At 39.4% G+C, this 15,504-nt stretch overlaps 1 protein-coding gene across 3 annotated transcripts in view; it reads left to right on the forward strand.

Annotated features, from left to right (window-relative positions):
• Positions 1-15,504, forward strand: part of phip (pleckstrin homology domain interacting protein) — a 192,638-nt gene that overhangs the window by 158,625 nt on the left and 18,509 nt on the right. For all 3 annotated transcript variants that reach the window (XM_072250216.1, XM_072250215.1, XM_072250210.1), the window contains exons 30-33: positions 1,051-1,206; positions 3,419-3,539; positions 12,087-12,212; positions 15,325-15,400. In XM_072250216.1, coding sequence (XP_072106317.1) covers positions 1,051-1,206; positions 3,419-3,539; positions 12,087-12,212; positions 15,325-15,400 — 479 coding nt within the window. The remainder of the gene's footprint in view (positions 1-1,050; positions 1,207-3,418; positions 3,540-12,086; positions 12,213-15,324; positions 15,401-15,504) is intronic.

Below are 15,504 nucleotides of genomic sequence, written 5' to 3' on the forward strand. Positions count from 1 at the left end.
TCATCTCGTAGCCTTAACAGGTATAGAGTTACTTTTGTCCTTGCCTATCATCCCATGAGCATCTGCATCCAATACATTCGCTACAACTTGTACTACCTTCAGTAGGATCCTACCACTAAACATATCTTTACCTCCCGCCCACACTCTGTTTTCTGCAGGGATCGCTTCCTCTGTGATTCTCTTGTCTCTTTGTCCCTCTGCATTAATCTCCCTCTTGGCACATATCCCTGCAAGTGACAGAAATGCTATGTCTGCCCATTCGCCTCTTCCCTCACCTCCATTCAGGACCCCAAGCAGTCCTTCCAGGTGAGGCAGTGCTTCACCTGCAAATCTGTTTGGGGTCATCTATTGTATCGGGTGTGGTCTCTTCTACGTTAGTGAGACATGACTTAAATTGGGAGACCGCATTGTTGAGAACCTCCACTCCATCCGCCAAAAGCAGTATTTCCTTAGTGGCCAACCATTTTCATTCCTATTCCCATTCCAATATGTTGGTCCATGCCCTCCTCTTTTCCCATGTTCAGAGTGGAAGAGCACCTCATATTTTATTTAGTTAGCCTCCGACCTGATGGCATGAACATTGATTTCTCCCGATAATTTTTTTCACTCCCCTTTCCCTTTTCTTCTTTGTCCACCTTGGCCTCTTACCTCTTTTCTTCACCTCCCCTGCTATCCCTCCTTCCCTTTCTCCCATAGTCAACTCTGCTCTCCTATCAGATTCTTCTTGTCCAACCCTTTATCTTTCCCATCCACCTGGCTTCAGCTATCACCTTCTAGTTAGTCCTACTTCCCCTCCCTGCACCTTTTTCTTCTGACAACTTCCCCTTCCTTTCCAGTTCTGAAGAAGGGTCTCAGCCTGAAATGTCGACTGTTTATTCCTTTCCATTGATGGTGCCTGACCTGCTGAACTCCTCCAGCATTTTGTGTGTGTTGTTTTGGATTTCCAGCATCTGCAGAATATCTTGTGTTTATAATTTTATATGAATTGTTTTTTTCAATCAAGTAATTTACATAATTTCTGTTGGATCTACAATGTGTGTTGTATTTCAGCTGTGTTCCCCACTGAGCCAGGGTCAAGTGTTCCATTGACGGCTGCTGAACACAAGGTACAATTGTACAAATCTCAGGAAGGAGAATGGGGCTGCAGAAAGAGAGATGAAGAATGTAATAGAATTAATGCTGGGATCAGTCAACTCACAACTCTTGGTACGTCCTAATGCAATAAAACAAAACAAAGTAATTAAAAATAACATCTGCCATTGAAATATGAAGCTTCGATCCATTTTTAAATTAATTTCACTACCTCCTGTTCTTAAGTCCCACCTTCACCCACTCAACTCATTTGTTAAATTTGGGGTCTTCATGCTATCAGCCAGATCCTGTACAAGAAATAGAACCCTCTTGTTACCAGCTACAGTGTGTGGAATTGAAACAAGCCATCTTGATCCATGGCACCACACCCATATCTTCAGTAATGTTTTGCATCTTGAGAAATTTCGATTGAGACTTAATGAGCCTTGCTAATTCAGTCAGCAAGAAGAAGTAAAGTCACTTGGATGTTTTGTTCCAGGAAGCAGTCACACCCTGTAGATTGTATTACAAGATTGACTAATTTTGCTGAATTGAAAATTTTAGCAATAGATGGGAGTTCATCTAACTTCGGTCAGATTGATGTGCAGGCTTGTTGGAGGGTTCGCTGTACAATGAGAGATTAAGTAGGCCAGGTCTGTACTCTCTTTTAATTTAGAACAGTGAGGCGTAATCACATTAAAATTTATAAATTTTTGTAAGACTCTGCAGATTAGGTGTAGGAATCGTGATTCTCAAAGCCGGAGAACTTGATCCAAGGTTTGCAGTCTCAAAGTTAGATGTTGGGCTTTCAGAAAAGAGAATTTTTTTCATATGGAGGGTCCTGAATTTTTGAAATTCTCTACTGAAAAGTGCTTTGGAAGCTTAGTGCTGAATATCCTCAAAAGTGAGATTGAAAGATTTTTGGATGCTGTGGAATCACACAACATGCAGGCAGAAGATCAGTTCCGATGTTGTTAAATAATGAAGCAAGTGCAAGGGGCCTAGTGACCTAATCTCTGTTTATGTTCCTATGATCAAACTTCCGTCAGTTCATTGATGACTAATTCGGAGCTATGTGACATTGGCAGGAGCTGTTTAAACTCTTTTAATACTGTTTGCTCTGCATCCGAAATGCAAAGGTTTGCTGTGGTTAACTTTCCTTCATCCTGACTATTGCCAGTTGTTTAAAAATAATGTGCAGTAAGAGTAAGGGGGAAAAACAAAATCTAAATCCTTAATACCTTTCTGCCTTTAAAATACCTTTTCCTGAGGTAAGTGCCCAGTGCAGTTGGAGCTACCCTTTGTTGCTTGATGAAGTTTCATCTAGAAATAGATGAAACCCAGTCCACCTGCTGGGTAGAGTTGGGCTTAATTTTGGAGGCAATCCCACTGAACTAATTCACACCAAATTTCTGTTGATATCTGAATTTGCTCTCGGGGGGAAAAGTAAGATCCATCATCTTGAGTTACTGTGAGCTGCTGCTGTAGTTTAAAAGGTCAGTGATGTTGCAGTTAGATTGCTGCCTCATAGCTCTTGGTATCTTGACTTTGTATTCAGCTTGAACTCTCAAAGAGTTCCTCTTGCTAAGACTCACTTTGTCACTTTATCATTTCCTGGCAGAGTTCCCTTATGTTCAGATACTCCTGCACCTAGCATCACTTTATATACAGCACATACATTCAATTTGTGTATATAGATTAATCATTGTGTTTTATAGGATTGCTTTTATATTTATTTATTGTGTTTTTTATGCTGAATTTTTTTTTAATGCTGCATTGAATATTTTAGTTCTCCTTGACACTTGTGTATGAAAGAATGACAATAAACAATCTTGAATCTTGGGTTCTGTGGCATTTACATGTTCTTCCTTTGACCCTAAAGGTGTGCTAGTTGATAAATTAATTAGCTGGTGTAAATTACTACTATTGTAGCTGGGTTTGAAAATTGAGTGGAATTGATTGGTATGTAAGAGAGAATTAGTTAAAGTAAGTGGGAGAATGGGACTTTGGGAATACTCTGAGAGAGGACATAGAATGGTGGCCTGCTCTATCATATGAAATTAGGACAGGTGAAAAAGTATGCTACTGAACTGATAATTAAAAAATAATTTGCAGAGTGCCATTTTCTTAAATGAATTAATATATAGCGCATGCATTTCATTCATATCTAATTCTAACATTGATCTCATCTGCATGAAATGCCTCCATAAGGAAGGTATAGATAAGTTTTTTTAAATTGCAGTCTCTATTCTAGGCTTACAATAAATTAAACAAAGGTGAGATAATTATAGTCTAAGTAACTTACTGTATATTATGAATAATGCAAACATACACAATCTCTTTTCAGATATTGCTGCTCCATTTGTGGCACCTGTGGATCTCCAGGCTTATCCTCTGTATTGTACAGTTGTGGCGTATCCCACAGACCTCAACACAATTAAAGAGAGGCTAGAGAATAGGTTTTACAGGTGAGCTTGCAAACCTTTATACATGGGTGAAAGCAAAAATGCATTGTTAATTACAGTTGCCAGCACCTATTGTACCTCTCTATAACATGGATAGTTAACTTGGTGATAAAAATTCTGATGTCATTTTTGATTGAGATTTCAATCCAATTGCTGTCAGCTATTTAAGTGAAATATTCTCTCTCAGCAGGGGTAAAAAACAATTTATGCATGCTCCCACTGTCATTCGACACCTCTGGTAACTGAGATAAGGCATAGATGCATGAATATACAAGAGTATGGAATAAAAGGTCAAAGGTTATTACCCAGTGTTTCACACAGTGACGTTATTATCTGAAGTTTGTACTGGAAAGTTGTCCTGAGATATTATGAAGCTATTCATGCAGAGGTAATAAAGATAGACTGAATTTAACGGCCCTGGCTCAGATATGTCTCTTGTTTCATTAGCAAAGTGATTGATGAATATAAAGGGAAAATATCTCTTTGACAGTAGATAGGAACTGCCTGCAGCCTAGCAAGTCAATTCTTTTTACTGATGGAGAATATTTGAAATGGAAGAATAGCTGAAAGTGTGAACTGTGAAAAATGGATCTGTATTTGTCAGAAAGTTCTGTCACTGTTTATTTTTCTAAAAAGAAGGCATTCTTTGCCAGTGTTCACTTCCTGTAATGTCCTCTGTCACTCTGATCCTCTAAGACATTGTTTGTTTTTCTCCGTTTTTGATTTGCTGATCATCTGAATGTAGTCATGTTCTCTGCTGGTAGATTGATTTTGGTGAACCAAGTGCCAAGCTCTAGGATTTCTTCCCTAAACAGCTCTGTGTCTTTCTCTATCTTAAGCATATTCTTTGTCTAAACTTATAGTGTTCTTTCTTGCATCAGCTTAAACGAGGAGATCAGGAATTGAAAGATTGAGTTTATGAGACTAATGTTCTGAGTTGTGTATATTTCTCTGAAAGGAGCGTTGTAGGAAAGGCGGATGAGCTCAGGATATGGATCAACATGTAGAGTTATGACATTGTAAACATTAATGAGACTTAATTGCAAGAATGGCAGGACTGGCAGCTCAATGTTCCAGGGTTCCATTGTTTTAGATATGATCGTATAGGTGGGATTAAATCAAATCAAAATCAAACAAGTGTAATTATCATTCAAACTATATATAGATACAGCTGAATGAGATAGTGTTCCTCTGGGGCCAAGGTGCAAAACATTCAAAATGGCAAGTAAATATTCAAAAATAGTGAGTAACATAATCAAAATAGCGAGCAAAGAAGCATGAGCAAAGGTGGAGGATGGCATTACATCTCAGGGAAAATGTCATGGTAGTGCTCAGATAGGACCATCTGGAGAGCTTGTGGACTGAGACTATCAGGGTGAAACTGAAGAATAGGAAAGGAATGACCAAGTTAATGATTTTAAATTGGAGAAAGTCCAATTCTGATGGTCTCAGAAAGGATTTGGCAAATATGGATTGGAACAGGCTGTTTTCTGGCAAAGGTGTGCTTTGTAAGTGGGAGGCCTTCAAAAGTGAAATTTTGAGAATACGGAGTTTATATGTTCCTGTCAGAATAGAAGGCAAAGATAACAAGTTTAGGGGATCCTTGGTTTTCAGGAGATGTTGAAGCTCCCGTAAAGAAAAAGGAGACGCATAGCAAGTGCAGGCAGTGAAGGAGCAAATGGGGTACATGAGTATAAGAAATGAAAGAGAAAGTGAAAATGAAATTTAAGAAGGAAATCAGAAGGCATGAGGTTGTTTTAGCAGACAAGGTAAAGGACAATTCCAAGGGCTTCTGCAGAAGTACTAAGAGCAAAAAAATAGCAATGGTTCATCTATGCATGAAACCGAAACAGATGGCAGGGTTCTTAAATGGATTTTTTTTGCACCTGTATTTACTTGGGAGATGGACATGGAGTCTATATTGAGACAAAGTAGCGGTGAGATCATGGACTCTATACAAGTTGCAGAGAAGTAGGAGTTTGCTGTCTTGAGGAAAATTAGAGTGGATCCCTAGGGCTTGACAAGCTGTTCGTTTGGACATTGGGAGGTCAGTACAAAAATTGCAAGGACCCTACCAGAGATATTTAAAATGTCCTAGCCAAAGGTGAGGTGCCAGAGGATTGGAGGCTAACTAATGTCATTATGTTGCTCAAGAAAGGCTCTTAAGGATATATCAGGAAGTTATAGGCTGGTGAGTCTGACATCAGTATTAGCAAGTTATTAGAACGCATTCTAGGGGACTGGATAGACAGTGGATTTGGGTTAATGGGGACACATTGGGACCAGTACATTTTGGCCCAATTAAGCGACTGCCCCTATTAGCTGGTTTCACGGAAATAGCTAAAAAGGTATTTTGAAAAAAGGTAAACTTCTGTTTAACTGTGTAACAAATTATGTATATAACTGAAATACAGAACAAATGAGAACACTTCCAAAACTACCATAATACTATAAAAATGTGTATTAGTTCCTAATAGTTTTCGATGGAATACATCCAGTGTACGTTGCCATGTATGGACTGTTCAGGGAGGGGTAGCACCTCTGGTGAAGGGGCTTGTTGTGTCCATTATGGAGCTGCTCACTTACCTTTGGTCCCCACCGGACACTCTGCTGTCACGTGTGACTCCAAGTAGCTGTTTGCATGCAACAGTGGCCACACCCTGGTACATCGCTTCGGCAGGCAGGCTAAACCAGGTGAGGGTAGCCGGTGGACCTCAGAACTCGCTGAAGTAGGGACGTGCCTGTCTTAGCATATGAAATCAGCTCCAGCAGATTTGGCGTGTAATCTCAACAGTGAGATCCGATGGACAAGAAGGCTGTTCTGCCATGCTTTGTGGAGAGCGAAGGGTATGATAAGGTGCAGAGAAGTCATGGCTGTCCGTTGCAGACAGTGAAGACCCCAGTTGGTGATGACTGCTCGAACCACTGGACCCAGAATTCTGAGGTCCAAATGATGGAACTATTGCAGTGCAATGGTTTTTCCACATTTAAAACTCTCCCACATAGGTTTCACTACCATAGTTGGATAGGATGAACAACCAGCACACTGCCGTGTTCTTTTAACTGACTGTAAATGAACAACATTTGTGTAGACACTGAGTGCAGATAATGGGCTGCCTGCATACGTACAATGCTTTTGGTGATTGTATCCTCCAAATCGTCATTTTCATCGTAACATTCAAGATGATTATTGTCACGTACCCCGTGACGGGGATAAAGAACCAGCAGAAATAGAAACCATTTTGGAGTCCAGTATTGCTATAAACTAATAATATTTATTAGTAACTATGCAATACAGTAATATAAATGTAGATAAATCAGACAGGTTAGCAATGATTATATATAAAAGTAAGTGTGGAATATATATGTATGAAAACCAAGCTTCTTTAAGTCTAGGGGTAAAAAGATACAGTCTTACGATGTTGAGTAAAGTTCAGTTCAGTTCGTGGTATTTAGTTGAGTAGTGATGGAGAGAGAGAGAGAGAGAGTGAGTTGAGTCTTCAGGTGAGCTGATGCCGTTGATCTTCTCGTCGTCCTCCGAAATCCTTCACAAGTCACCGACTATGATCTTAACCGGGGGACCAGTTTTCCTGTGGTGGAGCTATCACCCCGGCAAGGGTGGACACATAGACAACTCCTCACCAGTCAACCCCTTCTCCTACCGTTGGAATAGCAAGTTAGATTGATCCGCCTGATCGATCCTCCAAAACCCACTTTCTCTGCGGGCACAGCAATGCTCATTCAGTGTCCAGATCATGTGTCTGAGGTCTGTATCATCTGATCTGCCATTTATTTCACCAGGCTGAGCATCACCTGTCACTCAAAGAGTCCCTCCCTCCTTTGTCTGTAAAGGAGAGCACAAGCAGGCAACAAGTCCTTGAAAGAAATATCAACAACCTGCTGAAAATCATAACATCGAATGATTAAATAACACCGCCTTCAGTCACCATAGCAACTTCTGAGCTGCTGAGTGCTGTCTCCAACTCCAAACTCAGTAGAAATCCAAAGTTACTTCCAATGCCTTAAAGTGACAGTCCAACCGTTAATCTTCTCTCTCTCTCTCTCTCTCCCTCCCTCCCTCCCTCCCTCCCTCCCTCCCTCCCTTCAAAAGCAACATATCGGTGGTAAATAACTCTGTCTCTCTCTCCTTTCCAAACAAACCATCCATGATGAATGTCTCTCTCTGTCTCTCTTCAAACAGTTAATAGGGGCACTCCTGGATCCCCTCACATTATCAACACCTTCAAATTTTTCATTGTTCTTAACTTACTGAAGTAGTGATATTGTTTCATTTTCATTTCTGGCCTTTTCTGGCATTTTCAAGCCTGAATGCTTGAAACTGCAGTGGGCAAAACAATTCTAAACTGTTTTACTGCGTATTTTTTGCTAGCTATCAGTGATAAAAATCACTACTTTTTAAGCACAAGCACACACAACTGATGCTAGTTGGAAACTATTTGTCTACTATCTTTCTGCCATTAGTATTTAGGGCAGCAATGAAGGTCCTTTATCTTTGGTAGTGTTCAGGGCTTCCTTCATCATGTCGGTAGCTTCCTCTCAGTTTTCACTACTGTCAGTCCCTGCTGGAGACTCAGGAATACCTGCACACTTGGATGAAGAAGGATTTTCATTGCTGTTTCCATTACAATGTTGTCTTACCAGTCAGAGTTGTTAGCCCTGAGTTGAACCCCTGAACCAGGAGCCTACCAAAAACCAAAGCATAATGCTCCAGTCAATATAGTTCTCTGGGTCATTGAGGTACGTAAGCCTGCAAACCCTACGACAAGCTTGTGGTCCTCTTGGAGACTGTCCTATTGATCAGCATATTGTCCCAAATAAATAAAGGGAATCTTGGCTATTTTCTTGATTAGTTTTTGTCCTTTAAGAGCTGTCCCAAATAAGTGGCTGCCCTGATTATCCGATAGACCAGTTAAGCAGAATGCACTGTATAATTATTTGCATAGACAGGAGCTGATTCGGGAATAGTCAACATGGCTTTGTGCGTGGTAAGTCATGTCTAACCAAACTTATAGTTTTCAATGAAGTTATCAGAAAAGCTCATGAGGACAACGTAGTGGAAATTGTCTACGTGAACTTTAGCAAGGCCTTTGACAAAGTCCTGCATAGGAGATTGGTCAAGCAGGTTCAATGGTTTGGCAATCAAGGTGAGATAGTAAATTGGATTAGACATTGACTTAGCAGGGGAAACTAGAGAAGTACTAGACAGTTGCGTCTCTGACTGGAGGCATGTGACTAGAGGTGTGCTGCAGGAATTGGTGCCAGGTTCATTGTTGTTTGTCATCTATATCAATGATCTGGATGATAGTGTGGAAAAATGGACCTGCAAATGTCTGGATGACATCAAGGACAGTGAGGAAGACAATTAAAGCTTGCAGTGGGATCTGGACCAGCTGGAAAAATGAACTGAAGAATGGCAGATGAAAATTAATACAGGCAAGTGTGAGGTTTTGCCCTTTGGGAGGACAAACCAGGGTAGGAATTACATGGTGAGTGCTAGGGCTCTGAGGAGTGCAGTAGAACAGAGGGATGTAGGAATTCATTGAAAGTGGTGGCACAGGTAGATAGGATTGTAAAGCTTCTGGAACATTGGCCTTTGTAAATCAAAGTAATTGAGTACAGGAGAGATAATGTTATGTTGAAGTTGTATAAGATGTTGGTGAGGCCTAATTTAGAGTATTGTGTTCAGTTCTAGTCACCCACCTACAGGAATGCTGTCAATAATATGGAAAGAGTGCAGAGAAAATTTACAAGGGTGTTGCCAGGACTTGAGGACCTGTGTTATAGGGAAAGGTTGAATAGGTTTGCATCATAAAGAAGGCTTTTGGCACTTTCGCCTTCATAAATCAAAGTATTGAGTACAGGAGATGGGATGTTATGTTGAAGTTGTATAAGACTTTGATGAGGTCTGATTTGGAGTATTGTGTGCAGTTTTGGTCACTGACCTCCAGGAAAGATGTAAGTAAGTTTGAAAGAGTGCCAGGACTTGTGGACCAGAAATATAGCGAAAGGTTGCATTAGGTGGGACTTCATTCCCTGGAGTGTAGGAGAATAAGGGGAAATTTGATTGAGGTATATAAAATTAAGAAGGGTATAGATTGGGTAAATGTAAGTAGGCTTTTTCCACTGGAATTGGGTGAGACTAGAACTAGAGGTCATCAATGAAAGTTGAATGCTTAAGGGGAACATGAGGGGAAATATCTTCACTCGGAGGTTGATGAGATTGTAGAACGAGCTGTCAGTGGAAGTAGTGGATGTGGGTTCGACTTCAACATTTAAGAGAAATTTGGTAAGGTATGTGGATGGGAGGGATATGGGGGGCTGTGGTCCAGGTGCAGGTCGATGGGACAAGACAAGTTATAACGTCAGCAGGGACTTGATGGGTTAAATGAACTGTTTCTGACTACAGTGTTCTCTGACTCTATGTTATAGAGTCATAGAGCACTGCACCACAGAATCTGGCCCTGTGGCCTATCTATTCTATGCTGACCTGTTTGTCTTCCTAGTCCCACCTACCTGCACCCAGCCATAGCCATCATACCCCTCTCATTCATCAAAACTTCTCAAATATTGCAGCTCAGCATGCTTGCATTTATCCTATTTAGACCCATAACAATTTTGTATACCTTTATTAAATCTCCTCTCATTCTCCTACACTCTTGGGAATAATGTTCTAACCTCTCCAACCTTTCCCTATAACTCAGGTCCTCAAGTCCCAGAAACATCTTGATAAATTTTCTTTGCACTCATCCAGGCTTATTGGTATCTTCCATGTTGGTAAGTGCCCAGAACTGCACACTGCCCCAAACTCAGCTTCAACATATTATCTCAACTCCTGTGCTCAGTGAATGTCACTGTTTCAGAAGGTCCCCTTATGACTCGATCTACCCCGTGTCACCAAGGAATTATAGATCTGTACTCCTAGATCCCTTTGCTCTACTGCACACCTCAGTGCCTCACCGTTCTTTTTGTAATTCCTATGCTGGTTGGTCCTTCCAAAGTGCATCACCTCACATTTACCTGTATTAAATTCTATCTGCCATTTTTCACCCCATTTTTCCAGCTGGTCCAGATCACTTTGCAAGTTTTAATAGCCTTCCTTGCTCTCCACTACATCCCCAATCTTGGTGTTTTAGAACTTTGAACATTACAGCACAAAAAAGGCCCTTTGGCCCATGTTGTTTTACTAACTTTTTAAACTACTCTTAAGATCAATGTAACCCTTCCTTCCTACATAACTCTGCATTTTTCTATCATCCATGTCCCTATCTAAGAGTTTTTTTAAAATACTTCTAATGTATCTGCCTGTACCACCCCTAGCACAGTGTTTCAGACATCCATCACTCTGTGTAAAGAATTTAACCTCACACATTCTCCATGTACTTTCCTCTTATCTCCTTCAAATAATTCTCCCTTGTATTATCCATTTTCACCCTGGGGAAAATTATCTGACTCTCTATCTATGCTGCTTATCATTTTGCTCACCGCTCATGTCACTGCAAATTTACCAGATTATCATCCAAATTGTTAATATAGGTAACAAGTGACAATGAGCCCAGCACACTACTAGTCACAGGCAACTTATCTACTGTCTTCTCCTGCTAAGCCAATGCTAAATCCAGTTTATTACTTCATCCTGAGTGCCAAGTGACAACCAGCTGGACCATCCTTCCTACAGGACTCTTGTTAAAGGCCTGGTTAAAGTGCATACAGACAACATTCACCACCTTGCCTTCATTAACTTTCTTTGTAACCTCATCAAAAAACTCTATAAGGTTGGTTAGATGTCCTACCATACACAAAGCCATGTTGATCAGGTACTGCCTATCGAAATACTTAGTTGTACTGTCCTTTAGAATAACTTCCAAACTATATTGTTAATGTTCCTGTGGAGTGCATCAGGCTATTTGCAATATTAGGGCAATATATGTATAAATACATGTTGTGACACTTTTCCTGTCTTGAGATTCTCTTTGGCACAGTTTTAAAGAGAGGTTGGTGTCAGTGTTTCCTATGAATCAGAGATCTTTTGATTTAGCTTCTGCTCGTGATTTGAGCATATTGAAATCTGTTTGCTTAGCGATATATTTTAATAGATAGTAAAGCAGTAGTATTTCGTCTCTTGTAAAAATTACAGCAGGGAGAGGAATAAAAGTTTGTGCTAATAAATTTTACAATGTAAAATTGCCATCATGGAATATGAATTATATGAATATTAAAAGTTTGGAGAAAAGCAAGACTTCTAATCCACATTGACTTTAATATTGTGAAAATAGAGACATTTTCTTTTGTTTGTTTTCATTTTATTTCCTTGGTTTAGTTTTGGTTACTACTTAGGACAAGGAATGTGTGAAAGGAAATTTTATTTCCTCACTTTTGATTTGATATCATACTGTTTGAAGAAATTTCCAGAAGTACCAATTATTTTCCCGACCTGGATACATCTCCTCTAAGGAGTTGCCTGTGCTCATAAATGGTTTTTATGTAATCATTTAAAATTCTATGCTTAAGCAACATGTTGCTGTTTTTCAGACGTATGTCATCACTGATATGGGAGGTACGATATATTGAACACAATGCACGTACCTTCAATGAGCCTGGAAGCCCTATTGTTAAATCTGCCAAATTTGTCATCAATGTCCTCCTGCATTTCATTAAGTAAGTTTTATTTTGATATATACGTAGGAATGTATTGCAGCTAGTAAACATAACTCCTGCCTTAAAGTGAGGCACGTTGCTTTGTGTACAATGTGTGTTATATTTGTACATGGTCAGTTCAAGTTCAATTATCCTTCAACAGAAGCTCCAATAGTTGCACACAAGACACTGCACATTTAATTATGATAGCAGAAAAACATATAGTAACAAAAATAACATAGTTATAAATTAACAATATAGCCCAAGTCCCTGAGAGTCATGGCCTATAGATGATGGCATGCAGCCATGTTTCTGTAAGAACAGCTCACAGCACTTCCTCATATCTGACAGTGCAGCTGCAGATGAATGCAATCCAGTTTGTCTTCCTCGGAGCAAACACCAGCGGGAGGGGCCAGTCACTAACCCAGCACAGAATGCAGTGGCATTGAGCCATTTCCAGTTTCAACTTCTTCAGCAACCCTGAGACATTGACAAAGGCCTGGTCTGCCCTACAACCAGGGCCATGCTGCTCCCTCCACCTTCAGTCTCGTCAATGAACCAGTGAATGGGACTCTCAGCATTCTACATTACTTTGTCCGACAGGGTCTTGTGATCACAACAGAAACGTCCAAGACAATCACCCATACCATCCACTGGACCATGCACTGCCACGAATGCCTTCTTCCCCAGATGGCTGAAATAGGCTGCAACACAGTGCGCAACAAGTCCAGCTCTACTGCTATCGAACAACTTGCTAGTAGGGTAGACCTGCAGTACTTTGTGTTCTTAATATCCAGCACAATCTTGCGATCATAAAAAGGACATAAAGGACAAACAATCATACATTTGGTTGCACCTCGAAAGGCCATTGCGTCCAAGTGTGCTGCCATCTTACAGGAAGTATCATAGTCGTCAAATTATACTTGAACAAATGTATAGAAAAATACATGAGAGAAATGTAAGAATGAGGAGTAGGCGAAGACTATCTGCTTTGTTATTAATTAAGATCATGGCTAATCTACCTCAGCATTTTCTGCAGAATCTTCATTTCCTTTAATTTACCTAAGTCCCAGGAAAAATTATTAATTCCTGCTTTGAATGAACTTGATGAATGACACCCTGTAGTTCTCCAGGATTCGCTACACTCCGAGGGAAGAAATTTCTCCTTGCCTGAAATTTAAATGGCCCAGTCCTTGTTCTGGGAGTAATGCCTCAGTTCTAGACTCTGCCACCACAGGAAACACCCTCTCTGCGTCCAACATGTCAAGACCTGTAAGAATCTTCCACATTTTAATGGCCTTGCCTCCAATTCTTTTGAATTGTAAGTAGTAAAGACCTAAGAATCCCAATCTCTCTTCATACAACAAACTTGCCAACCCTGGGATCGGTTTGGATTTTCACTGCACTCCATGGAAGACAGGTATATAATATTTTTAGAAAAAAAGGATCAAAACTATCTCAAAAGTACGGTCTTACCAAGGCCCTGTGTAATTTCAATAAAGTATCTTTATTTTTTTACCCATTTGTCATGTATTAAAAGCAAATGATAGATTGCTTTGCTGCACCTGAATGTTGGCTTTCAGAGACTTTTGTACACCCAAGTTCCTTTGAATATCAACATTTTACAACTGTAACTATTTTAAAGTACTCTGATTTTCCATTTGGTGCACCATTTGTTGATCTCACATTTTTCTGCATTCGACTTACAACTTTGTCGTCAGTCACTTGATATATTCTTCACAGGGAACTCCATTATTTTCTTTGGTGCAGAGAAGGAAAGATGGATCTATTGTGTCCAGTTTGTACTTTGTTTATACTGTAGAACTTCCCCAAAATTTTTGGCTTTCAAGATAGTTGGTAAAAAATGTTCTCTGAACATATTAGCATATTTCTGAAGAAGTAATTATATTTATTTCTGCTCGTAAAACTGCCCACTACTGGCACTACCAGAAGATCTCGCTTCCAAAGTTGATTAATTGCAGCTTTTTGTAATACTTAACATGCTATGAGGAACTTCCTAGGGTTAGAAAATATGTCATAAAAATGCTATGTAAAAGAACTATAACTTAAATTTTGCATCTTTATAATATTTTGTATAATTATTACAAATTCAGTTCTATAATAAATCTTATTCATTCCTTTGTGAGATATCACTGTCCAGACTGAATTTACTTCCTATCCATAATGCCACTAATTGAGAATCATCTGTGTCATGGAATTAGAGCCTCATTAATGCAGGGATAACAGTGTCCTATCTGGATGAACAAAGCACCATCTGTAGCCATTTATTTTGTTGTTGAAATATTGAATTTTTAGCTAGGTTAGTGTAGCTTTTGTAGTTGGGTAAATAACGTATTTAGTTTACATCCTAGCACATTTTGAAACTTCTCAAGAAGCTCTTAATAAAGGCCAGCCATGTGATTGGATTCCGTTGCTCTCCTTTAGTGCCTGTTGGTAAACTGAATAGCTCAAAGACTCGAGAACCATTATCAGATAACTCTTCATGCAACTGTCAGGACCTTCTCTCAATTAGAATTTTCCTAGAATTGAATTCCACGATTATTAGAATTTTTTTGGGTCCAGTCAGCGCTCCAACACAGAGATGGTCAAGAAGATATCCCAAATATGCCTTCTGATTCCAGGAGTAGCCTGAGAAAGATACTAGATTTGATGCCAGTTTTACCTCAAGAATAAATATTTTTTAGGCCATTAACTTAAATATCCTACATGTTAAATACTCAAAAACTGGCCAGTCAGTACTTTACTACTAGTCAGTAATTTATTATTTCTCTTTCTGTTTCATTGTGCTAAAATGTTTTCTTGCTCTTAATTTATGATTCTCATAAATAATTGAATAAAAAATACTTGAACTCCATATCTGGCATATTTAAAAATTTCTACCCTCAGGTAAAGTGGTTCAGTGCAAAAATATTTACATCCTATTTCCAAACCTTAATATTTGAAATGTAAATTATAAATCTTCACAGCCTACCATATCTAGGCTTCTAGAATATCATTGTATTCCATTATTACTTTTCTAGAGATCTCTGAGCTGTCAGTAGTCCTTTGTTTGATGGACTTTCCTTTTGACTGTATCCTATTATAACTTAACCTTAAATATTTATTGCTGCAGAGACCAGAGCTGTACTGATATCCTACCATTTTATAATAACCTGAAGAAGAAAATGATGTCAGATGACGATGATGAGGTAAAATAAGTCTCTGAAATTGAACAAAATAATGTGCAAAATAGATACCATTAAATGTAAAAAAAATTACCCAGCTTGATTTGACGGACTCAAGCTAGACATAA

Source organism: Mobula birostris, chromosome 2 (genome assembly GCF_030028105.1).
Source record: "Mobula birostris isolate sMobBir1 chromosome 2, sMobBir1.hap1, whole genome shotgun sequence".
In the NCBI taxonomy this organism is placed as follows: Eukaryota; Metazoa; Chordata; class Chondrichthyes; order Myliobatiformes; family Myliobatidae; genus Mobula; species Mobula birostris.